Here is a 25,908-nt window from a genome sequence, read left to right as displayed (position 1 = left end):
GCATATAAAAGGTCACAGTGAATTAGAAAAAAAGATAACATTAGAATCATATGCCTATCTTTTAAAGTAATCTGTACAATTTTAGGGGGCCTTTAAAATGACATCTGGAAAGGGTTGCATGTAGAAAATTTTTTCTAAAGGTTGGAAAAGAAGCCCTGAAGAAGATTGGAAAATATCGAGACTACCCTGCATGGAGAAGTCTCAGCTTCCATTGTCCCAGATGTCTCCTTACAGTAGCTCTAGGCAGGAGAGCTACTGTAGTAACTGTCAATCCATTGGACAGTGGTTGTCTTCTACACCGAGGGCAGCACAATGAAAAACAAGTTGAAATCTCAGTCTGAGAATCTGAATTGTATATACAGAGCTGAGTCTTTAGGTCCTTCACACAGAATAAAAGTATTTGCAATCTCATTGATTCTGTAAGAACAGTAGTGTTACTCCTCTGCTTTTGTGAAATCCAGGCCAGAAGACATCATTGAAGCTAAAAGAATTTTTAGTTCACCTATGGGTAGTTCTTGTTACCCCTGGTTAGTGGCCTCAAAGATCCCTTCGGTACTCAGGTTTCCATCTTCCTTTTATTTTCCACTTAACCCGGAGAGGCTGACTCACTCAACCTTCACCCAAGTGATTTTATACACAGGAGACTTGATGCCTGAAGCCATTCACCCACTCCCTACCACCCTCCTCACCCCAGGGGGAAGTCTGGAAGCCTGTTTTCAAAGGCACTTCCAGAAAACTGCCCAAATATTGCTGTTACAGAGTGACCCCTGCCAAACATTATTGAACTGTCTATTTGATCAAAAGACCCATTTGTAGTTCTTTGAAGCACTAATAAGAACCAGGAATGGAGGGTTTGTCTCAGAGATAGCATCCACCCACACTCTCTATAAGAGCGGCAAAGACTGTGGAATTGTTGCCGTCGATACTGATTTGATGATCACTTTTCAGAAGAAAGATGGTATTGGCAAGAGAGCAGTAATGTGTCAAACTTCTGTGAGCCTCTAGAGCCACACCATTCTATGCTGGAGACTGCCACTGCCACCACTGGACCCTGGATGCTCCTGGCATCACCGCCAGATACTAGATGTCACTACCTGAGAAATGTGATTTATGCTGTTGCTGTTGCTTAGTGTCACTAACTCCAGACTAAAAACCCTCAGGAGAGCACTCCATTTGCCAGCCTTGGTGTCATGGGACATACGCTAGATGCCACGGGTCTGAAGGAACAGTTGTCTGATTATCTCTGTTTCCTTTTCACCTTCTGTAGTAAGAGCTAGGGCTCCAAGGCTCAGACAGTAGTGATTCCACAAACTATGCAAGGAGTCAAGATCCTGGGTAGCCAAAGAAATGATGGGAACCCCACCTCCTTTATTTTGTATAATTTTGATAATAGTTTATATAATGTTAACTTAATATACTTTTTTCCTGTCTACCCAACCATTTTTATCTGTGGGCACTATCTTTTTTTGAATCAACAACAGCTCTTTTTATATATGATATGAGATACTGCTCTATCTCTATTATTAAAATTTATTTATTTTTTAAAAAGATTTTATTGATTTATTTTTAGAGAGAGGGGAAGGGAGGGAGAAAGGGAGGGAGAGAAACATCAATGTGTGGTCGCCTCTTATGTGCCCCGTACTGGGGACCTGGCCTGCCACCCAGGCATGTGCCCTGACTGGGAATCAAACTGGCAACCATCTGGTTCGCAGGCTGGTGCTTAATCCACTGAGCCACATCATCCAGGGCTATTATTATAATTTAAAACAATCATCTCTTATATTTAAATAGAGATCTATAGTTTATAAAGTGGTTCTATAGGTATTTATAAAATGTAAAGAGAATGTTATTTTCACCTAATACTCAGAATTACTAAGGTAAGCATAATTATTCCCATTTATCAACAAGGAAATTGTAGTCCTATACAGTTCTTCATAGTGACAAAAATAGTAAAGGTAGCTCCAGAGCTTGAATCTGCATTTTCTGGTCTCCTCTTCAGTGGTCTTCCTACTACAGCAGTCAGTGTGGTGCTGCTTATTTATTTTATTTAATACTAGACGTTTGTATACAGGTCAGATGCTCTCCATACTAGAGAGAGTAATGCTTTTGCTTTAGTCTCACATTGTTCTTTGACTTGTTTTGTTTTGTTTTGTTTTGTTTTAGGAAGACATGTTTTGGCAGATGAAGCACTCAAGCTGGGTATTCTAGATGAAACTGTCAACTCAAACCCAGTTGAAGAAGCAATCAATTTAGCCCAGAGAGTTTTAGGTAAGAAGATAGTAAAAATACCCCCAAACTGGAAACAAGCTAAATGTCCATCTTAATAAGAAACTCCTTAAATACCTTCTGGTACATCTGTGTGATGCCATATGATGCAGCTTTAAAAAGAATAAGAAACTCTGTGTGTTGTTATAGTACGAACAGCATGATATATTGTATGAAGTAAAAAAAAGTGTCATTATGTATAGGGGTTTACCATTTGGGTAATAAGGAAGAGGGGATGGGATTGAATGTCTATATGGGGAGAATGTATATATGTAACTGTTTATGTATAAAATATTTCCACAAGGATTCATAAGAAATGGTTAAAGGTTGTCTCTGGGAGTGGGGCTGGTCAGCCAGGAACACAACTGGGAGGAGACTTTTTGTTGTTTACGTCGGTACCTTTTCATTAAATGAATTTACTTTCTATTAAGGAATATCAATGAAATTAAATAAGCAGGTAAACATTTCAGCAAATACTAGAAGACAAGCTCTGTAACTGACCACAGTAAAGCGTAGTTTTGTTTCAGTGAGCTATGTGTTCTCTCTCATTGGTTTCTCACTTTATGGAGTGACGACATTCCTTTATGAGTTCTTTGGAGTGGCACTCCTACAGTTTTTTTCTTTTTTCACTGTTCCTTTTAATTTATGGAAGTTGGCGGTAAGATAGAGAGAGTTAGAGGGTGTCGGGGGAAAAAATAATTGGAAAGAATGCTGGGTTACAGGCAGCTCGGGGTGTTCATCTCCCTACTTGGGGACAGGCAATGCTCGGTGTCATTCAAGGTCATTCTTTTGAAAAAGTTACTTGTCAACTATGGTAGGGACTATACACTTTTCTGAAATAATCTTTTTTTTTTCTTTTATGGCTCTAGCCAGTTACTCTTTCAATGCAATAGGAAAAGCGTGAACTGGAGAGGCCAGGGTCTGTGGGGGGGGAAAAAGCTGGTGACACGTGAAGAGAATCGGGGAGTCTTTGCCCAAATGAGAATGAGTTTCCTGCTGTTCCTCTGCCTTCCAGACAGACTTCCCCACATTTTCGTCACTGGCTCACTGTGCCTCCTGAGAGGGCTTATTGTTTTGTTAGCAGTCACCTGGCTGGCCGACAGTGGAGGCTGTTTACGTTTGCAGGTCCCTAAATTACTTTTGGTTTGGGGCATAAATAGACTATTATTTATATCCATGGTTTTAGTTTATAAAGAACTCGATTTCAACAGGAAGTTCTTTCTTTTCCTGAACTGATTTCCTTAGATTTAGATTTAAGAGTTAAGTTACTTCCAGAGACAGAAGAGGATCATGGCTATACAGTACATTTATAATATTGTGTTTTCATTTTTGAAATTTATTTAGTTTTAAAATTAATTCAAATTAAAATTTTAAACGATATTTTTATGGATTGATTTGAGAGAGAGAGACACCAGTTTGTTGCTCTACTTACTGATGCGTTCATTCATTTGCTGCGGTGGCCAGAGATGGGACCTGCGACGTTGGCATGTCGGGACAACGCTCCATCCAACTAAATTACCTGGCTAGTAATAAATAAATGTTTAAAAATATTTTATTTATAAAATGTATAAAACAGTCTACTCAATCTCAGCAACATTACACAGTTTGTCCACCTGGTGGCATCCAAATGTTGAGGAGGAATCATTTGCTTTAGAACTTGGTAATTCACCTATTACAGTAGGGAAATGGTTCTGGACTTTGGACAGTTATGTACAGCTATTTTACATTATAGTCATGAAGACTGTGTTGAAATATATAAATTATTTGTGTTTAAAAATGTCTAAAATACAAATATATATAGTGTGTAATTAGAGCTTTGTAGAATATATATGAATATAAAAATTTAAAGAAAATATGCAAAAATGAAAACAAATTCATTTTATCCCCCAAATTTCATAAATAGTCTTTGTTTTGATTTTTTTTCCAGTTTTACTGAGATGTAATTTATGCACAAAAAAATTCACCCATTTTAAGTATAGAGACTGATGAATTTTTGTTACTGTTTACGTTTATGTTCTTACCATCAAGAAGATAGAGTTTTAGCACCCTAAAAAGTGTTCTCATGCCTCTTTCCAGGAGAGTCCCCCCAATGATAACCATGCACCTGCTCTCTGTTTTGTTTTTGAAGAATTTCTCATATGTGGAACCACACATACAGCATGTAATCTTCTGTGTTTGACTTCTTTCGCTTAGCATGCTGTTTCTGAGATTCATCCATGTTGTTACATTCCTCATATGTTAATATTTTATTCTTTTTTATTACTGAATAGTCATCCGTAGCATGGATATGCCATGATTTGTTTATCCATTTATCAGTTGATGTGCATTTAGGTTGTTTCCACTTCGAGCCCACACAAATCTTTGTAGACATGTTCCCTTTCTCTTGGGTAAGCACCTATCAGCAGTATTGCTACGACATCCTAGAGTAGGTGTATGCTTGATTCTTAAATGCTTTTTAAACTTGATGATTAACGAAAAAAAAACATTAGTGCTTTGAGAGACACTCATTTTTGCCAAGTAAGTTGGAAAAAATAGAAAAGTAAATAAATTCACTGTAATAGTACGCTGTGTGCAGTACATCCTGTTAGAGGGCAATGGGGCAGTCATGTATTGGAGCTTATTCACACCTTTTGACTTCATATTTCCACACTTAGGAATGTATCATAGAGAAATATGATCATAGAAGTACATAATGTCTGTATACAGTGATACCTACTGAAGCTTTATTTATCATTGCAAAATACTGGAAATAATTCAAACATCTAATTTTAGGAGGTTAGTTACGTAAAAAATAGTAGATCTCAATAGAGTAACCCCATTCTGCCATTAAAACTGCTATTTTTAATATGTCTATTGGCCATCCATATGTCCTTTTTGAAGAAGTGTGTATTCAGGTCCTTTGCCCACTTTTGAATTAGGTTATTTGTTTTTTTTTTGGTGTTGAGTTTTGTAAGTACTTTATAAATTTTGGATATTGACCCCTTATAAGATGTCTTGGCGAATATGTTCTCCTATTCTGTGGGCTGTCATTTTATTTTGTTGATGATTTTCTTTGCTGTGCAAAAACTTTTTAGTTTGATGTAGTCCCATTTGTTTATTTTTCTTTTGTTTCCCCTGCCTGGGGAGATATATCTGATAAAAAATTTCTACAAGCAATATATGAGATGTTGCTCCCTATGTTTTCTTCTAGGATTTTTATGGTTTCAGGTCTAACATTTAAATGAAATAAGTCAGTCAGAGAAAGACAAATGTCATAAGATTTCACTCATATATGGAATCTAATGAACAAACTGAACTAACATGGAAAACAGAGACAGACTTGTAGATGGAGAGCAGGATAACAGCTAGTGCGGGAGGGTGGTAGTTAGGGGGCGGAGGGAGTGAGCAAAAAGGAAAAAGGGCTCATAGACATGGACAACAGTGTGGTGATTCCTAGAGGGAGGGGGACATAAGGGGACTAAATGGTAATGGAAAAAATATAGTAAAGATTAAATTAAAACAAATAAAAAATGAATAGATATTTTAATTAAAAAAGTTAATTTTTAAATAAAGTTGAAGAACTTGGAAAAATGCTTACATGTAATATTTAAGTAGCAAACAGCCAGATAGCAAGTTGCACAAGTGTGTGTGTATATGTGTATATGTCTTCATATGTATATTTGCATGAGGACAAAACTAACAGTGGCTGTATTTGGGTGGTAGGATCTTTTTAATAAAAAATGTTTGTCTTTCCCTAATGTCTCAGCCATTAAACTTACCCAGAGGGGAAAGGGGTGCCGGGCCAGTGTGAAGAGGTGCCGTCTGGTAGAGAAAAGGGCTCAGGACTGGAAGTCGGGAGACCTGGGTTCTAATCTCACCCTTAGCTAGATGGACCTTCAATCAGCTTTTCAGACTTAATCAATAAAAGGAGAAGGTTCAACAAAATCAGTTGGTTTTAGATCCTGTTCTGAGACCCCACAGGCTCCAGTGCTTGGACTCCAGTTTTTTGTTCTGGCTACAACCTGGGCAGCTGCACTGCGTCTCTTTTGGGGTTTAGGACTTAGCATCCCACGGAAAACTCTGCAACCCTTCCCTCCCTCCCTCCCTCCCTCCCTCCCTTCTTTCCTTCCTTCCTTCTTTCCTTCCTTCCTTCCTTCCAAATGAGTTTTGCTGTTTTAAATTCTATGATTTCCTAGTGCTGCTTGAGCAATAGGGCACATCAATGAAGAGCCATGTCAGAATATGTTATCTACATTTGTCATTTATTATCTTATCAAATGTGTAGTTTAGCTAGTCTTATTTATTTTGCCTTTTATTTTCATTTATGGTCTTGTGCTTTTCCCTTCTTTTTTTTCCTTGAGTTCCTCTTTTTTTTGTTGATGTTGTTGATTGCCTTTAAATATAGCCGTTAGTATGTGGTTATTTGGTAGAACAAAATTGATGGGTTGATTTTAAGGACAGGCTCCACAAAACTCTTCTATAAAATATAAGTATGCATACTTTATAATAGACATTTATTATAAAAGATTTCAAGAATAAATATATCAATAATAAAATGTATTAATACTAATGTCTAGTTATATGAAACTGGTACAGTTGTCTTCACCTACAACGATTCTCAAACTTGACTCTGCATCAGAATCCCTTGGAAGGTTTGTTAAAACAGAGAAGGAATAGAATTTCCCATGGGTGATGTCTCGATCAGCAGTTTGGGAACCAGTTATGTGTGGGAGGGATTTGTAGGAGGTTAGCATGTACCTAAAATGTGATTTGGGAAGTCACTGCAAGTTTCTTTACAAACTTAGTGGGTATCCTGGAGAGTTAACTGTGAAAGTTAATTAGCTTCATGCATCTTAATATTCTTGTTATATGAGGCTTCTCAGGTTACTGCAGTGCAATAGATTTAACAGAGAAATTCCAAGCCAGATTGCTTTGGCTAAACTGGGGATGGGAGGGTCCTGTAAAATGCTATTTATTTGCACTTGCTTCTGGACAGAGCTCTCTTTACGCAAACGGAGTAAGAACTCTCTATTATCATATGCATGGAAGTGTGTATTATCCAAAGACAGGCCCAGGGGGCATCCGACTGGGAGCCTCCACTCAGGAACCTAGTGCTCTGCTCTCGTCTCTGTAATGGACCCTGATCTTGTCACTGTGACTGCCCGGGGCTGGGTGAGCCATTCTAACCATTCTAATTCTGCCTACAGACTTTGATCTATTTGTTCATTTTGATTTTGTGACTTTAAAAAATTCTTAGTTGTTTCATCTGCCTTTCACTTCACTTTATCTTTTGCTCTTTGTAATTTATTTCTACTTTCTGTGAACATTTATATAAACATATTTCACAAAAGCAGAGTGACCCTGACTTACATAGGAGGCCTAAACACGTGTCTAAATTTAACTTCCTTTGGACGTACTACCCAGCTTCTGCAGCTGGCCTTCGGTAAGCCTGGAAAAATACTGTTGTTCTGTCTGTTCTTTGCACAGCTTATGACAGATAAAGCTTACTATTTATCAGAATTAGAGAAGAGAGAATCCTTTATGTTTTAGGAAACCATTTCTTTAAGTGGCATGTTGTCTCTCTCTATCCTAGGCAGAGAAAATTCTCTTCCAGTCAGTTTACCAGAAAGGAAAGAGGGAAAATAATCGCCTCCTTTTCTTCCATTAGGAGCATGATTCACTTTCTTTTTAAATCAAAACTTGAATATTACGCTTTAGAAAGCCTTGAGGAATTAAGGAAAAAATGTGAATGGGTCAAGGAAAGAATTCATCCATAAGCATATTTGAATTATGAATTAGTTCTTCTCTTACCCATTTTCCTGTGCAGTGAATGCGGGTGCTGACCCGACACACTTGCCTCTCTTATTAGGTAGGTACAGCTGAGTGGCTTCAAAACTACAGGACTCTAAAACCACCAAGTGTATAAGAAATACACTTTGAAAACACCAGACCTGCAGAACCAAAGGAGAAATTCTGAATAGATTTTGTAGTAATAAACTGAAGTTGTAAGGTAATAGCATCCTTCAGTTACAGCAACAGCAAGAAAGGGATAGGTAATTGTACAGGGAAAATTGCACCATCTATGACAGTGCCCTGATCCCAAAGTCTCCAGTGGATGCGCTTCTCCTGGCCCTAGGCTAGGCTGCACGGGTGCTGTTGGTGGACATCCCTGAATGTCCACCGGCAGCCCGAGAGGTCCTAAGTATCCCAAGATAACAGGATTATGCTGATGAGCAATATTTACTGCACATCGTTAAGCAAGCTTTGCTTTTATTATTTCTTGCCGTCTTTTTTTTCTTTTTTTCTTTCTTTCCTCTTTCTTTTTCAGTCTCTGGCCCAGGGTAAATTTGCCAGGAGCTGTGGCTGTCCTTGACACAGTAGTTGACATAACACTCTGCTTTCGGATCTCCCAGAAGCTATACCTCAGAATCAATGGTTGAATTAAAAAAAAATATTCATGCCCAGGCCGCATCCTTAAAGACCCTTAACTGAGTCTATGGTGGAGCCTGGGGATCTGAACTTTTGAAAACTCCTCAAATAACTCTGATGTGTACTGTGGTTTGAGAAGCAGCCCACCAAGGTGGAAGCAGTGGCAATGTTACAATGTTACAAGGGCAGAGATCCGCCCTCCCAGTCTATGCCTGTACCCAGTCAGCCCCCTGTTTACACCACCACACTGACTGACAGCTCAGCCCTCTTCCTTCATCCACTTGGTCCTCCATGCCCTGGTCCTTTCCCTCTTCCTCTCCCTTCTGTCCACTCTTGTCTTCCTTTTGGGCCACGAAAAGTTAAATCAGGCCCTCGAAAGGTCTCCATCCTTCTCTGCTGAGCTTGCCTTCTCATAAATTGAGGGTTGGGTTAACTCATTGGATAAATGAGCGAGTAATGGGTAGCTGGTTGGGTAAGAGTTTATGTTTTTCCAACAATAGCAAAGCACACAGAGAGAGACTACATGCTGCTAATACCATCTTTCTGTCCTTTCCTGAATCCTATTCTTAACATCAGGTGGGACAGCATCAATTTTTTTTATTGTTGTTCAGTTACGGTTGTCCCCATTTTCCCCCCATTACTCTCCCCTGCCCTACCCATCCCCCATCTCCCACATTCAATACCCACTCCCCCAACCCCCTTGTCTTTCTCCAGGGGTCCTTTGTACACGTTCTTGGACTTGACTCTTCACCTTCTTTCCCGCATTTCCCCCTTCCCCGCTCCTCCCTCTCCCACCTGGTCACTGTCAGTTTGTTCTTTATTTCCATGTGTCTGGTTCTGTTTTCCTTGCTTGTTTGTTTTGCTGATTAGGGTCCACTTATAGGTAAGACCATGTGGTATTTGTCTTTCACTGCCTGGCCTATTTCACTTAGCAAAATGCTATCCAGTTTCGTCCATGCTGTCAATCTTTTCAGTTCTATATAGTAATCAAGTGTTAAAACAGTCTCCCCCGCTAGGTTAAAAAGGTTGATGAAATTGTATAATGCTTCACAGATATATGTCCAAGTGGATGTGATTATATCCCAACCTTACTCAGTCTCCGTTGGACACATAGTAACACAGGAATGCCAGGCGTCACATTCATGTCTTTTTATAGTGAAACTGCGCATGAGGTTTGGTAGGTTTTTTTCTCTCACTAAGGTGTACATTTTTGATATAATGGTTTATTTTTGAAGAGATGGCAGCACTTTTAAGAAAACAGTTTATGGTATACTGTTTTAGAAAACAGTATTGATAGTGTAATTTGTTATACCTTTTTTCTTTTATGCAAACTTAGAATCATTCTACTGAGTTTTTTTTCTACTGAGTTTTTATTTTTTAAAAAAGATTTTATTTATTTATTTTTAGAGTGGGAAAGGAGGGAGATAGAGAGAGAGAGAGAAACATCAATGTGTGGTTGTTGGGGGTTATAGCCTGCAACCCAGGCATGTACCCTGGCCGGGAATTGAACCTGCGACACTTTGGTTCACAGCCTGCGCTCAATCCACTGAGCTACGCCAGCCAGGGCTTGAGTTTTTAAAAAATAGGACAATAAGGATTCTGATTAGATGTTTATATATAATATACATGTATGGAAATATTTATATTTTCATGCTACTAAATATTTATATCCAGGAACATGGGCTCTCTCTATTAAGGTCTTAGCTTATGTTCTTCAATAAAATGTTATATTATCTTAGCACCTATCTTGATACATTTTTGTCTAGGGATTTTGAACAGCTTTAATGAGGCATGATGAGGCAGACTTGTAGAGTTCTGTACCCATCTTCATAAGTCAGCCTTAGGTTTCATCCACCTGAGAAAGTCCCCTCATGGTCTTTTGCAGTTAGCTCCCAGCCCCAGGCAAGCATAGATCTCTCTGTCTCTATACATTTGTCTTTTCTGGACATGTGCTATAAACAGCACCATACAGTAGGTGGTCTTTGCACTTGGCTCTTTCAGTCAGCATGATGTTTTTGAGGTTCATCTGTAGCATGCATCAGTAGTTTGTTCCTTTTATCACTGAGTGGTGTTCCCTCGTATGGCTAGACCACATTTTCTTTACCTGATCATCAGCTGATGGGTATTCGGATTGTGTCCAGTTTTCAGCTCTTATGAATAGTGCTGCTATGAATATTCATATATGTTTTATATGGACACACAGGTTTTCATTTTTCTTGGGTGGATTCCTAGGAGTAGAATTGCTGGGTTGAAAAGTAAGTTTATGTTACTTTTTTTTTTTTTAGATTTTGTTTATTTATTTTTAGAGAGGGAAGGGAGGGAGAAAGAGAGAGAGAGAAAAACATCAATGTGTGGTTGCTGGGGGCCGTGGCCTGCAACCCAGGCATGTGCCCTGGCTGGGAATCGCACCTGCGACACTTTGGTTCGCAGCCCACGCTCAATCCACTGAGCTATGCCAGCCAGGGCTATGTTATTTTTTAAAAGAAATTGTCAAACTGATTTCTAAAGTGGATGTACTATTTTATATTCTTTCAAGCAATGTATCAGGGTTCCAGTTACTCCACATCATCATCATTTCATATTGATGTCTTTTTCATTGTAGTCATTTTAGTGCATCTGTATTAATTATATAAAGCTGCATAACAAATTACCCCAAAATTTAGCTACTTAAAATCGAACACTTATTAAAATCTTGCTGTTTCTGTGGGTCAGGAATCTGGGTGTGGTTAGCTAAATCGTCTGGTTTAGGATTTCACATAGTGTTACATTCAGGATGTTGAAGGGGTTGTATTCATCTGAAGGCTAGACTGGGAGAGGATCTGCTTCAGGCGCACGTGGGTGCTGGAAGGATTCTGTTCCTTATGGTCCATTAAACCGAGGGCCTCAGTTCCTCTCTGGCTGTTGGGTGAAAGCCTCCTTGGGCCCTCTGCCACGGGGGCTTCACCAGGGGACTGTCACACGTGGCAGCTGGCTTCCTTCAGAAGGAGGAAGTGAGAGAGCAAGAGAGGGTGAGAGAGACCAAAGCCAGAGATTTTTGTACTTTAATCTCAGAAATGACGCTGTTTGGAATCTGCCTACATGCTCATTGTGGTCTGAGTTTGCATTTCTCTAAGACAAATCATGTGAAACATCTTTTCACATGCTTATTAGCCATTTGTATATACTCTATTGTGAAATAGCCACTCAGGTTTTGCCCATTTAAAAAATTTAGATTGTTTGCCCTCTTCTTATTGAGTCATCATTGTCATATATATATGTATATGATTTTATTTTTAGAGGGGAGAAGGGAGGGAGAAAGAGACGGAGAGAAACATTGATGTGAGAGAGAAACATCTATCTGTTGCTTCCGTATTCATGCCAACTGGGGACTGAACCCACAATCTAAGTGTGTGTCGTGACTGGGAATTGAACCAGTGACCTTTTGCCTTGTAGGATGATGCCTAACCAGCTGAGCCACACCAGTCAGAGCAGAGTTCTTTATATATTGTGAATACAAATTCTTTATTATATATTTGATATTCAAGTTATATTACTTTTTCTATAGCTTTGATAATAAATTACCACAAGCTTAGCAGTTTGAGCAACACAAATTTATTTTCTTACCCATCTAAAGGCCACAAGTCTGGTAGGGGTCTTAATGGAGTGTGTATGCGGCTTCACTCCTTCCTAAAAGCTGCAGGGGAGAATCCGTTGTTGGTGGAATTCAGTACCTTGCATTGTAGAACCATAGTCCTATGTTCTTGCTGGCTGTAAACTGAGGGCATTCCTAGCTTCTAGAGGCCATGGTGTTTCTTGGTTCTCAGCCCCCTTCCTCCATCTTCAAAGCCACATCATTGCCAACAGGTTGAGTCTTCCCCTGTTGCATCTTTCTGACTCTTCCTCATCGACTCTTTTTTTCACAGTAGCCAGGAAAGGCTCTCCTCTTTTAAGGACTCATGTGATTAGACTGGGCCAACCTGGATCATCCAGGATAATCTCCACATCTCACATCTCAAGGCCTTTAACCTTAATCGTATCTGTAGAGTCCCTTTGCCCTGTAAAGTCATTAAGTTCTGGACATTTGGCGGGGGTGGGGCAGTCATCATTCTGTCCACCATGCAAATATTTTCTCCCAGCCTATGGCTTATCATTTCATTTTCTTAATGGTGTTCTTTGAAGTACAGAAGTTTTTAATTTCAAATGAAGTCTAATTAATTGATTTTTCTCTCATGGATCCTGCTAAAAAACACTTTGCCTAACCCAATGTCACAGAAGTTTCTCCTGTGTTTAATTCTAGAAGTTTTTATAGTTTGAGGTCTTCAACTCAGAGTTATGATCAATTTTGAGGTAATGTTTATATGTGGTGTTTAGTAGGGATCTAAGTTTATTTATTTATTTTTTGAATATGGATACCCAGTTATGTCAGTGCTATTTGTTGATAAAAACTCTTCTTTTTTTCTCCTATGAATTGTTTAGACACCTTTGGTGAAAATTGATTGGCATTAATTACAAGAATTTATTTCTGAGCTCTCAGTTCCCTTTTGTTGACTTGGATGCCTATCCTAGTGCCGGTGTCACACTGTCTTCTCTTCTGGGTGTTTATAAGTTCTTGTTACTATTAGGAATCAAGTTAAAATTACTTTGAATCTAAAATATTATTAACTCAGAGCTATTTTCCTTAAACTGACTGACAGATTAATATTTAATCCATTATGAAATTGGAATAATGGAAAAAGCTGCTTAGAGGCCTGAATTAGGAAAATTGAAATTGCTTTGGATCCATTAAATTCTTGTGGAACTCAGTTGCAAAGACATTAGAGACTTTGGTATGAGTGTTACATTAACTATCTTGTTGAGTAGCATTTAATTTTGTACTTTGAATTTGAACAGATTATTATCATTATTGTTTGCTTATTTTCCTTTAGTATAAGTAACATTTCCAAGGATCTGATTTTCTCTCTTCTTTCTTTCAGATCAGCCTCTAGAATCCCGTAGGCTCTGCAACACGCCAGTTCAGAGGTTGCCCAACATGGAGTCTATTTTCAGTGAAGCCCTTCTGAAAATGAGGAAGCAGCACCCTGGGTGCCTTTCTCAGGAGGCTTGTGTCCGTGCGGTCCAGGCTGCTGTACAGTATCCCTATGAGGTGGGCATCAAGAAGGAGGAGGAGCTGTTTATGTACCTTAAGCAATCAGGGCAGGCTAGAGCCCTGCAGTACGCTTTCTTCGCTGAGAGGAATGCAAATAAATGGTCAGTACCCTCTGGAGCATCCTGGAAAACAGCATCGGCCTGGCCCATCTCCTCGGTTGGCGTTCTCGGTAAGAACATGGGGTAGTTAATGTCATTCTGCACATCTGCACGTGTAAAGTGCTACTATCATCCACTTAGGGCCACCAAGTGCCAGTTTCTATGCTAAATATATTACATGTGTTAGCTAACTTAATTTTCACCCTAGCCCATGAGCTATCTTCATTTTACCTGTGAGGCCTAGAGACACTAACCTTCTCAACAAGGAGCTAAATACAAATGGTCTGGGCGTCTTTCACTCACCCCAACCTCTTCCCTGTATGACTCTGTCACTCCTGCATTTCCCAACAATTGTTATTTGTACCACATTTTAAGGTGTGTCCTGTCACTCTTGTAGCTAGACATTCAGAACGACGTCTGTCTTTCTGGTCCCTGGAACCATTCACTTCTCCTACTTTGAAACCACTGTCCTCAAATCCATCGGAACTTTGAAGCAGGGGCTTCCCTACTTTTGACTCCTGGAATTTTTCCGAACAAATGTCTTCTTTCCTCAGAAGCTACATCTCTGATTGACTTCTTCAAGCCACTTCTTAATCTCTGTTGCTCTTAGTCTTGGCCCCAAAATGGTCTTGTGTGGATTTTAAACCCCATGAAATGGGAAGCATAATGGTATATGTTTCAGCTCATATACAGTCTTTTGGTGGAAGAGGTTCATAGTTTACTAAAAGTATCAACTTTATTAGTCCTCACTTGGCCCTTTAGCACCCCACCCAGCCTGGAGGGAAAGAGCTTACTCTGTATCTTCTTAGTCTGTCATCTCATTCAATTTTAGGTATAAAATAGTATGTCTTTTAAAAATGTTTTCAATTACATTTGACATATACTATTATATTAGTTTCAGGTGTACAACATAGTGATTATTAGCCTTTTGTATAAGTTGTGAAGTGATCACCCTGGTAAGTCTAATACCCATCTGACACCATAGTGGTACACACTCTAACAGTGGAATACTATTCAGTCATAAAAAGAAGGAAGTCTTGCCATTTGTGACAACACGAATGGACCTAGAGGGTTATGCTGTGTGAAATAAGTCAGACAGAGAAAGACAAATATCATGTGATTTTGCTTATATGTGGAATCTAAAAAACAAAATAAATGAGCAAACAAACCAGAAACGAACTCGTAGATACAGAGAAAATTCTGATGAGAGGGGTATTGGGTAGATCAGTGAAAAGGGGAAAGGGAGTAAGATGTGCAAATTGCCAGTTATGAGGTACTAGGTCTTTGGTACAGACACACTGAGCTCCTTCCAGCACTGACTCCGTTGACTTGTGATTTTTTTTAAGGAGGCAGATGAATAATGTGACAAAGAAATATAAGTATTCCTTTTTTGGTAGTCTTTCAGCAACATAAGTATTTGTTTCTCGTTGTATATTTACTTGTTTCTTCTTCCCTGTATTCCTTCAAGCCAGGAATAATTAGTGCAAAATAATAGCCAAACTTACATTTATCTGTATTGCTTGTTAGCCATTGTTTGCGAGTTTCCCCATTTCTTCTTTATAAGCCTTTTTGAAAAGACTTCAGGTTTATCTGGCATGGAATGTTTAAAAATTTGAAGTTGTTTTTTTTTAAGTATACCCTCATCATTCTGAAAAACATTTGAGGAAAGAAAGAAATGTTTTAAATATACAAAAGACAATGTAGATAAAAATAAACTCAGTTTGGTTATTTACCTTCTTCATGTTTATCCCTACACTGCTCTGCATTTCATTTGTGTGATGCATCTCCCACTGCGTGCTGTGCCCTCTGGAACCTTCCTGCAGCCTCATCTGCTTCACTAATGGCTCCCTCCTCTGTCTCCCACTTGAATCCTGGCTTACCCAGGGCCGCTGTTGCTCCTGCAGCCCTCTCAAGAGAATGGTACTGCGTCTCTCACACTCCATGGACCTCATCGTCACTTTCCAGCCCTTTCAGGATGGTCTCTGTGGTCCTGCCATAGGTTCCAGTCTCTCTGTCCCTCTTCGTTGCTGTCATTGGTCCCTCTCATTTGCTGAAAATGTTGGAACTGGCTCACAGTTATCCATTTTGGCCCGAATCCTGCTGCCAATCTGATTATCTTCATTTCTGTGTGGACAGTTCATTGAACCGTGTTGTTCTGGGTTCTTTTGCCTCCTTAGATCCAGTGGCACTCGCCTCATTTCACTTCTCTGACCCACATTTATGGCCTCACTGCAAGTGAGGCCTCACTACAGGTCTCCTTGCCCGAACATTTCTCTGCCTCTGACATTTGACATCTCACCTTTTCACCGCAACCTGGTATCTTTCCACATCTCTTTGCTGGTTATTCTAATTACATCCACTACTTGATCAGCAACTCTTTACTTTTTCCTCTACTCAACTCTAATTTTCAGAGCCATCACTTCAGCCTGCCTCTGGCCAATGTCCTCAAACTCCACAATTCACTGCCCATCTTCTCTGCCTCCTGACAAAGGCCCAGCCCTGTGCTTCCACGAGCCCAGGCCCCAGCTCCTCAGACCAGATCGGCCATCAGGAGGGGAGAAGACCACAGCTGACCAAAAAGTTGACCAGTAGTTAAAGCATCCCTTACTCCCTATTTACTTCTCTTAGCAGAAGAGGTTTCTGACCAAATTTAATTCTGTGGCAGGTAAAGGCAAAAATCTGGTAGCAGAGCAGGACTCTTTGCCACCGTCTGTATTTGTTTAATGAGGCATTTAGCAAACTAAATTCAGTATAAATACAGTAGGTAACTATGAAAACACAGTCACCAGCAGTGAAAGACTTGGTCCTTCAGCTCTTTATCAGACAGGGCTGAATATCTTGAGACCACAAGGGTGTGAGCAGACATGTTGGGAGTTAAGGGCTTTTTGAAAGAAATGTATACAGTTAACCCTTGAAAAATGCAGGGGTTAGAGGGTCCAATTCCCTGAGCAGTTGAAATCCATGTGTAACTTCTTCCTTCCCCCAAATGTAACTACTATTAGCCTACTATTGACCAGAAGCCTTACTAATAACATAGTTGATGAACACATATTTTTTATATGTATTCTTACAATAAAGGAAGCTAGAGAAAAAAATGCTATTAAGAAAATCATAAGGAAGTGAAAATACATTTGCTATGTTTATTGAAGAAAATCTGCATATAAGTAGACCTACTCAGTTCAAACTTGTGTTTCCAAGGGTCAGTGGTATTGTGCTTTCATGTATGTTTTTATTTCCATGATTAAGTGAAAAATGTCCGTTTCTAGAACTAAACTAAAGAAGATCTAAAGTGATAGCCAAGACACTTCTAGGAGGCATTAAGCAGCTCTGCCCTTGTGGTCGGGGATCATGAGTTGCTCTGCCACCCCCGCGACCCCAGGGCACACCAGCTCTGAGGGGCGAGCCCCGAGGAGCTGTACTCCACCTTCGCAAGGCGGCTTCCCTTCTCTGCTCTGCTTTTAGTTCTGAGATATCACTTACCTTCTGTTATAGTTCATGCAGCACTTCCTCATAACTTCTCATTAATCCTTACTGTTACTGTCCCTATGAGATCGTGACTTCTGTAACTGTAGACATTTTGTATGAAGGTTGGGATTGAAAGCTGGGGGCCCGGGCCTTTGAGCCCCACTCGCTACCCAGGCTCAAGTGCAGGATGCACATTGCTACAGCAGTGAGAGCTGTTAAGCCTTCTCGTTACTGGGTGAAATGCAGATATTCAGCAAATTTGGAGAACTAAACATTTTAATAATTTAATATATTTAGTAATTATATATAATATAAAATAAGTTAATAAAATTTGAAAATTAAATAACTATATTCCAAAGAAATGAAGTCAGTGGGTTTTTTTTATGACTGAAACATTCTATGTTCAAAACCAATCCCCAAATTTAGTCAACATGAACTATAGAAGAGTATAATATATAAATGGCTTTCACAAAGCTGTTTTATCCACAATGGGTTGGTTAAGTAACAGATAACCAGCTGATGTAACAGGTCACCCAGCAATCTCAGTAGGTTAACCCAATAAAGATGTATTTCCTGTGTGCTCCGCTAGGTCATTCTAGGACCCGGCCCTTTCCAGTTAGTGGCTCTGCTATTCCCTCGGACGAGGGCCAGCAGACTTTTTCTGTGAAGTGCCAGATAACTAATATTTTAGGCTTTGTGGGTTCTGTGGTCTCTGTTGCAACTACCCAACCCTTTCTTTGAGCACAAACACAGCCATCGAGAACATGAAAACAAATTAGCGTGGTTGTGTTCTGATAAAACTTTATCTATAAACACTGAAATTTGGATTTGATACAATTTCTTGTGTCATAAAATATTCTTCTTTTTTTTTTAGTTTTTCAACTGTTTAAAATGTGAAAACATTTTTAGCTTGCAGGCAATATAGAAACAGGCCTTGGTCCAGATTTGGTCTTTAGCGTCTCTTTCAAGGCCTTCCGAGAACAACAAAATGCAGCTGTTCTCTGCATTTTCTATCTTCAGGAGATAATGTGACATCTTATGGGAGCTTTTATGGGCCAATCGTAGATCGCATGCAAACCCCCAACCATTTCATGGCCCAGAAGTAGTCACAGGCCCTGCCAGGGTACAAGGGATATATGGAAAGCACAGTCTCTCATGTGTCCAGGAGGAAAATGAAATGGTGTGGGGAAGGAAGAGCAACCTCTCTGCCACTGGATACTTTTTCTTCATTGTCTATTCTTCTTGCTTTTGCTTAAAACATTATTCCCTTTCCCTTTCCCTTCCCCAGCTTGGATAGTTCAACTTCCTCAATTTCACCTACTTCAATATGATCTTTCTTCAAATATCTTAATATTGAAGCTTTTCTTGAATCATTCAACCAAATATAATCTTTCTTTTGAATCATCAAAGACATTCAAAGTTCTCACATCACTTACTTTACCTTATAGGATAGATATTGTGAACTTTTCTTCTTCACACTACTCGATTATAGGCTCCCTGAGAATTGGTACTTTTAATATTTTTAACAGTTTTATGGAGGTATAACTCATATACCATAAAATTTACCATTTTAAAGAGTTCATTGGAAAATGATACAGCTACTGTGGGAAAAGCATGGCAGTTCCTCGAAACATTAAAGACAGAACTACCATCTGACCCAGCAGTTCCACCTCTGAGTACGTACCCAAAAGAATGCAAAGCAGGGACACCAACAGGTATTTGTGCACTTGTGTTCACAGCAGCATCATTCACAATAGTCTAAAGTAGAAACAACCCAGGTGTCCATCAGTGGATGAATGTATAAACAAAATGCAGTGTATACATGCAATGGGGTATTATTCAGCCTTAAAAATGTAGGAAATTCTGATACATAATACATCACAGATGAACCTTGAAGATACTATGTTAAGTGAAATAAGCTAGTCATAAAGGAACAAATTCTATATGATTCCACTTGTATAGGAGATGCCTGAAGTACTCATAGAGACAGAAAGTAGAATAGTGGTCGCCAGTGGCGGCAGGGAAGGATGAAAGGGGAAGTATTGTTTACTGCGTACAGAGTTTGAGTTTTTTGAGATGAAAAGTGTTTCAGAGATGGATAGTTGTGCTAGTTGCACCACAATGTGAACATACTTAATGCACTAACCTGTAAATTGATGTAAATTTTATATGGATTTTACCATAATTAAAAAAATCTTAAATACATAATAACAGTGTCACCAAAAAAGAATATACTTCCATGGCATTTAGCTATTCAATCAATTTTAAAACATTTTCATCATCTTGAAAAGAAACCCTGTACCCATTACCAGTCATCACTCATTGCCCTTTCCCCAGCCCCTGGCAACCACTAACCCACTCTCTTCTCTATGGATTTGCCTAATCTGGGCATTTCATATAAATGGAATCATTTAACATGTGGCCTTTTGTATGCAGCTTCTTTCACAGCATAATATTTTTAAGGTTCATCCACACTGTAGCATATATCAGTACTTCATTTCTTTTTATGGCTGAATAATACTCGCTGTTTGAATATACCACATATTGTTTATCCATTCATCATTTGATGGGCATTTGGTTGTTTCTGCCTTTTGGCTATTTTGAATAATGATGCTCAGAACATTTATGTACAAGTTTCATGTGGACATACGTCTTAAATTCTCTTAGGGATGTAGGTACACAAATCTATCTACCTACCTCCATACCTTCCTACCTAGGAGTGAAATTGCTGGTCATGTGACAAGTCCATATTTAACATTTGAGGAACTTCCAATTGTTTTTCCACAGCAGCTATACCATTTTACAGTCTTCCAGGAATGTATCAGGGTTCCATTTTCTCCACATCCTTGCCAGAACTTGTTATTGTCATTTTAATTATAGCTAAGCTAGTGGATATAAAGTGGCAGCTCATTGTGGTTTTGAATTGAATTTCCTTAATGACTATTGATGTTAGGCATCTCTTCATATGCTTATTGGGCATAGTATATCTTCTTTGGAGAAATCTTTATTAGACCATTTGTCTAATTTTATTTTATTTTTCTTTAAGATTTTGTATTTTTTTTTAGAGGGGAAGAGAGGGAGAAAGAGAGGGAGAGAAACATCAATGTGTGGTTGCCTCTCACGTGTCCGCCACTGGGGACCTGGCCCACAACTCAGGCATGTGCCCTGACCTGGAATTGAACGGTGACCTTTCAGTTTGCAGGCCAGTGCTCAGTCCACTGAGCCACACCAGCCAGGGCACCATTTCCCTAATTTCAAGTTGAATTGTCCTTTTATTGTTGAGTTTAGGAGTTCTTTATATATTCTGATACAAATCCCTTATCAGGTCATTCTTTTGCACGTGGATATCCAGTTGTCCCAGTATCATTTGTTGAAATCCTTGTCAAAAGTTGACTGGCCACAAGCATCCAAATTTATTTGAGGACTCTCAACTCTATTCCATTGATACATGTGTCTGTCCTTATGCCAGGACCTCCCTGCCTTGAATACGGTAGCTTTGTCATAAGTTTTGAAATTGGGAAGAGTGAGTTCTCCAACTTGTTCTTATTTTTCAATATTGTTTTGGTTATTCTGGGTTCTTTGTATTTCTATACAATTGTTAGGATGAATTTATTAATTTCCTGAAAAAAAAAACACCCAGTTAGATTTTTGATAGGGATTGACTGGATTTGCAGATCAGTTTGGGCGGTATTGCCATCTCAACAATACTGAATAGTGAACATGAAATTCTTTCCATTTATTTAGGTCTTTAATTTCTTTCAGTAATGTTTTCTAGGTTTGGTGTACAGGTTTTTTAATTTTTCATTAAATTTATTCTGAAGTATTTTATTTTTGATACTATTGTAAGCAGAATTGTTTTCTTAATTTCATGTTCAGATTGCACATTGCTGGTGTGTTGAAATATAGTTGATTTTTGTATATTGACCTTGAATCCTGTGACTTTGCTGAACTTGTTTATTAGTTTTAATAGTGTGTGTGTGTGTGATATACTCTAAAGCACACAACGCAGTGGCTAGCCTTAACTAGTATTCAATCCATTTATGTTCCTTGAATTGATCTCTTTAAATGCCACATTGCCACAGAAGCCTTGCATCCACCGAGTAATTTTCCAGTTCTCAGTACCATTGAATCACTTTTTTCTCTTCTACTCTTATCTACAGGCTTGGGAACAATGGGTCGAGGCATTGTCATTTCTCTTGCAAAGGCCAAGATTCCTGTGATTGCTGTGGAATCAGACAAGAAGCAGCTAGAAACTGCAAAGACTGTTATAACCTCCATCTTGGAAAAAGAAGTGTCCAAAATGCAGAAAAGTGGCCACCCTTGGTCAGGCCCAAAACCCAGGTTAACCACATCTATGAAGGAGCTTAGTGGTGTAGATTTAGTCATTGAAGCAGTATTTGAAGACATGAACCTAAAGAAGCAGGTCTTTGCTGAGCTGTCAGCCGTGTGCAAGCCAGAAGCTTTTTTGTGCACCAATACATCGGCCTTGGATGTTGATGAGATTGCTTCTTCCACTGATCGTCCTCACTTGGTCATTGGCACCCATTTCTTCTCACCAGCTCATGTCATGAAGTTGTTAGAGGTTATTCCCAGCCGATACTCCTCCCCCACTACTATTGCCACTGTTATGAACTTATCAAAAAAGATTGGAAAATTTGGTGTAGTGGTAGGCAACTGTTTTGGGTTTGTTGGAAATCGAATGTTGAAACCTTATTACAATCAGACGTATTTCTTGTTAGAAGATGGCAGTACACCAGAGGAGATAGATGAGGTGCTAGAAGACTTTGGTTTCAAAATGGGACCTTTTAGAGTGTCTGATCTTGCTGGGTTAGATGTGGGTTGGAGATCTCGAAAGGGGCAAGGTCTTACTGGACCCATGTTGCCTCCAGGGACTCCTGCCCGAAAGCGAGGCAACAGTAGATACTGCCCAATTCCTGATATGCTCTGTGAGGCAGGACGATTTGGCCAGAAGACAGGTAAGGGTTGGTACCAATATGACAAGCCACTGGGTAGGATTCACAAACCTGATCCCTGGATTTCCAAGTTTCTGTCACAGTACAGGGAAACCTATGACATTGAACCACGTAGCATTAGCAAGGATGAGATCCTAGAACGCTGCTTATATTCACTCATCAACGAAGCATTCCGCATCTTGGGAGATGGGATAGCCGCTAGCCCAGATCACATTGATGTTGTGTATTTGCATGGGTATGGATGGCCAAGGCACAGGGGTGGACCCATGTTTTATGCTTCCACAGTTGGTTTGCCCACAGTGCTAGAGAAGTTGCAGAAATATTATAGGCAGAATCCTGATATTCCCCAGCTAGAGCCTTGTGACTATCTGAAAAAATTGGCTTCCCAAGGAAATCCTCCTCTGAAAAAATGGCAGAGTTTGGTAGGACCCCCCAGCAGTAACCTGTGATTCTGCCTTTTGGGTTATGCCTCACACGCTGGCAGCAGGTAATGCTCACTGGATTTCATTGAGATTAAATCCAAAAGTCTAATATAGGTTGCTCTGGATGGAAAAAGGCTTTGCTTGGGGCGATGGGTGCACAGTGCTGGGTGCAGATGATGTTTTATTGAGTTGTAGACTTGAAACCTACATGGTTTTGTGAACCAATGTCACCCCAGTAAACTCAATAAAAAATTGCTCTGAAATACAAAGCTAAAGAAATAATCAGCTAAACCTCCTCTTTGGACCCTCTCTGTCTGTTTATTCCAATGGGTCAAATATTCAGTAATGTGCTTACTATGCCTCTGAATCTGTCATCAGATAAATGCCTTCAATCCCAATGAATAAACTCAAGTTAATACCTTAATAGCTAAGAAGAGAGCCTCACATATATACGTTGAGGTTCCCAAATGCTTTTATCATTAGAGAAATATGTAATCAATTAATAACTGAAAAAGCAACTAAATTTTAAAATAATTTTGACCCCCTTCAGCCTCACACACTAGCACTGATGGGAAATCTCACGGGTCCTTCATTCAACAAACATTCATTGTGTCTCCCCTGAGCTTCTTGCACAGCACTTGGTGGACCTAGAGTTCAGACTAATCCAGCATGGATGTCCGTGATCAGGTTCAGTTCATAGTCTCAGGGCAGAATGGACATAGCTGGCAGGGTAGAGTACATGGTGAGGTCTCTGTGAGCGAGCATGAAAAGCTGCCCAAGGAGAGGCAGTATGCAGATGCTGAAGTATGAAAGGCTAAACAAAGCTGAAGTTGTAGACAAGACACAGTTGGGAAGTACTTTAGACCAGAATGGGGAACTCGGAGTAGTTCCGCAAGTCATGCTCAGTACGTGGCCTCCCTCCAAGGCCCTGTCGCATATGCCACAGTTGTGCTTGCTGCTTGCAGGGGGCTTAGTAATGTTTGTTGATAATTCCCTCGAGATCAGGGGATGTCCTGGTCTTTCTTTACTCTTCTGTTCATGGAGAAATAATAGATAGTAGAAAGTTGTTGACTTAGCATAAGAAGGGATCTTAGAGAACATGTAATCTCCTCTGAGTCCGTGTTAGATTTGGATTCTGTAATGATGCCAGTTTTCCTGTCATGATAAGCCTTTGTGATGTTGGGTATGAAAATGGTTGAGTCTTGAAAAATCTAAAACGATTCCAAAATTTCTTATACAGTTTTGTTATAACACTTCTCTTTTAGTGTTTTGTGTGGTTAAATGTTGAGGGGTTGGTAAATACAAAAGACTGGTACAGAAACGTTTACAGCAGAATCATTCACAATAGCCCCAAATTGGAAACAGAGGAAACATCTGTCGCTGGTGGAGGCGTGAACCGAGTGTGGAATAGCTATGCAATAGGATATTCGGCCATGGAAAGAGATGAAGTACCGATGCAGGCTACAACATAATGGACCTTGAAAATATGTTGCTAAGTGAAAGAACCCAGTTACAAAAGGTGAACTATTATGTGAACATTTATATGAAATGTTCAGAACAGGCAAATCTGCAGAAACAGAGAGCAGATTAGAGGTTGCTGAAGGCCAGAATGATTGGGGGTCAGGAATGGGGGGTGGCTGCCAATGGTACAGGATTTCTTTCTGGGCTAATGAAAATGTTATGAAATTATTGTGGTGGTTATGAAACTCTGTAACTCTGCTAAAAAGAATATTGAGTTGTATACCTTAAATGGGTTAATTATATGGTATATAATCATAACTCAATAAAGTTTTGAATAAATAAGTAAATAAATAAATGGGCTGAAAGTGTTGTCCTTCAGTGTGATGCTGTTTTCACAGTATGTTCACCTGTGATCCCAAACAAAACTATCAAAAGTTCTGATAGAGAAGTCTTGAATGAATATAGTATGTTTTTCATTGTAAAAACAACAAAAAACCAGCCATGGCTGGTATGGCTCAGTGGACTGAGCACCAGCCTGCAAACTGAAAGGTCACCGTTCAATTCCCGGTCAGGGCACATGCCTGGGTTGCAGCCAGGTCCCCAGTTGGGGGTGTGCAAGAGGCAACTGACTGATGTTTCTCTCCCTCTGTTTCTCCCTCCCTTCCCCACTCTCTAAAAAATAAATAAATAAAAATATTTTTTAAAAAACAGCAAAAAAACAAAACACCCCTAGAGTGTGTCTGCGATTGCAGTTCAATTTAGAATAATTTTTAAGATGTATATTGCTGGAGTTTAAATTGGTCCTTGAAATTAAAGATATCCATAGAAAAGATTCCTGAAAGTAGTAACTTTGTCTCTAAAGTGACTTCTTTTTAAATTAACTTTAAACACACACATATTAACTTTTTCTTCTTTAGACCATTAGTGGATTTTATTTTGAGTTCTTAAAACTCATTTTCACCCTACATTATCTTCTTGATTGGGGTTTTGAAACTAGAGTGTCTATGAATAGGTTTTATGAGTCAATAATCCCTGAAATTTTATGCTAATGTCTGTGTATATGTATCTGAGTGCATTTCTTAGAAGAGATACCATATTTTCATATGTGTTTGTGACCCAACACTTTATATATAAATAAAATGGGAAGAAGAAATACAAATTTATTTATTTTTACTTTATATCAAAGGAGGCAAACCTAATTCTAGTTTGTTGGGTCCTATGTGAAACAATATGATGAAATCTTCCAGGATATGTTATACAATCCTTGAAAATGCACTTGCTTAAAAGACTTATTTTGTTGTTGTTAATAACTTTAAAACTATCCATCTTTTTAAAATAAAAACAGCCGTGGATGACATTTTAAAAAATGTGTTCTAATGGTAATTGACTCTGATGAGAACGATGTATTAGAAGCACACTTGAAGCTTTGCCATAACATTCCAGCTTTAAAGATGAGACTAATGATGTTATTTAAATCAGCAAGGGCACTGTGCAGCTGCAGTTGCTACCTGCTTATTCATTTCCAGCAGGAACAGGTGTGTGTGAAAACAAAAAATGAGGGGGATCCTACACTTCCTGATTAATGATGTTACAGAATGGTGTATGCAAATCATACTCCACAGTACTGTAGGAACCTGGAATTTCCTGGGTCTTACATTTGTCCTTAAAATAGACTGTTATAAGAAATATTG

The 25,908-nt window shown here is 39.2% G+C and overlaps 1 protein-coding gene across 1 annotated transcript in view; it reads left to right on the top strand.

Moving 5' to 3' along the window:
- The window catches only part of EHHADH (enoyl-CoA hydratase and 3-hydroxyacyl CoA dehydrogenase), a 44,703-nt gene extending 20,131 nt beyond the window's left edge, over positions 1-24,572 (top strand). The window contains exons 5-7 of the mRNA XM_045851629.1: positions 2,164-2,268; positions 13,626-13,967; positions 21,522-24,572. Of these exons, the coding sequence (XP_045707585.1) occupies positions 2,164-2,268; positions 13,626-13,967; positions 21,522-22,783 (1,709 nt within the window). The 3' untranslated portion in view covers positions 22,784-24,572. The remainder of the gene's footprint in view (positions 1-2,163; positions 2,269-13,625; positions 13,968-21,521) is intronic.
- The last annotated feature ends 1,336 nt before the right edge of the window (positions 24,573-25,908 follow it).

The sequence above is a fragment of the Phyllostomus hastatus genome, unplaced genomic scaffold, assembly GCF_019186645.2.
Source record: "Phyllostomus hastatus isolate PE091 unplaced genomic scaffold, TTU_PhHast_1.1 phas_contig_86, whole genome shotgun sequence".
Lineage (NCBI taxonomy): Eukaryota > Metazoa > Chordata > Mammalia > Chiroptera > Phyllostomidae > Phyllostomus > Phyllostomus hastatus.
Note: the sequence above shows the minus strand (reverse complement) of the source record. Positions and strands in the feature narration are given on the sequence as shown.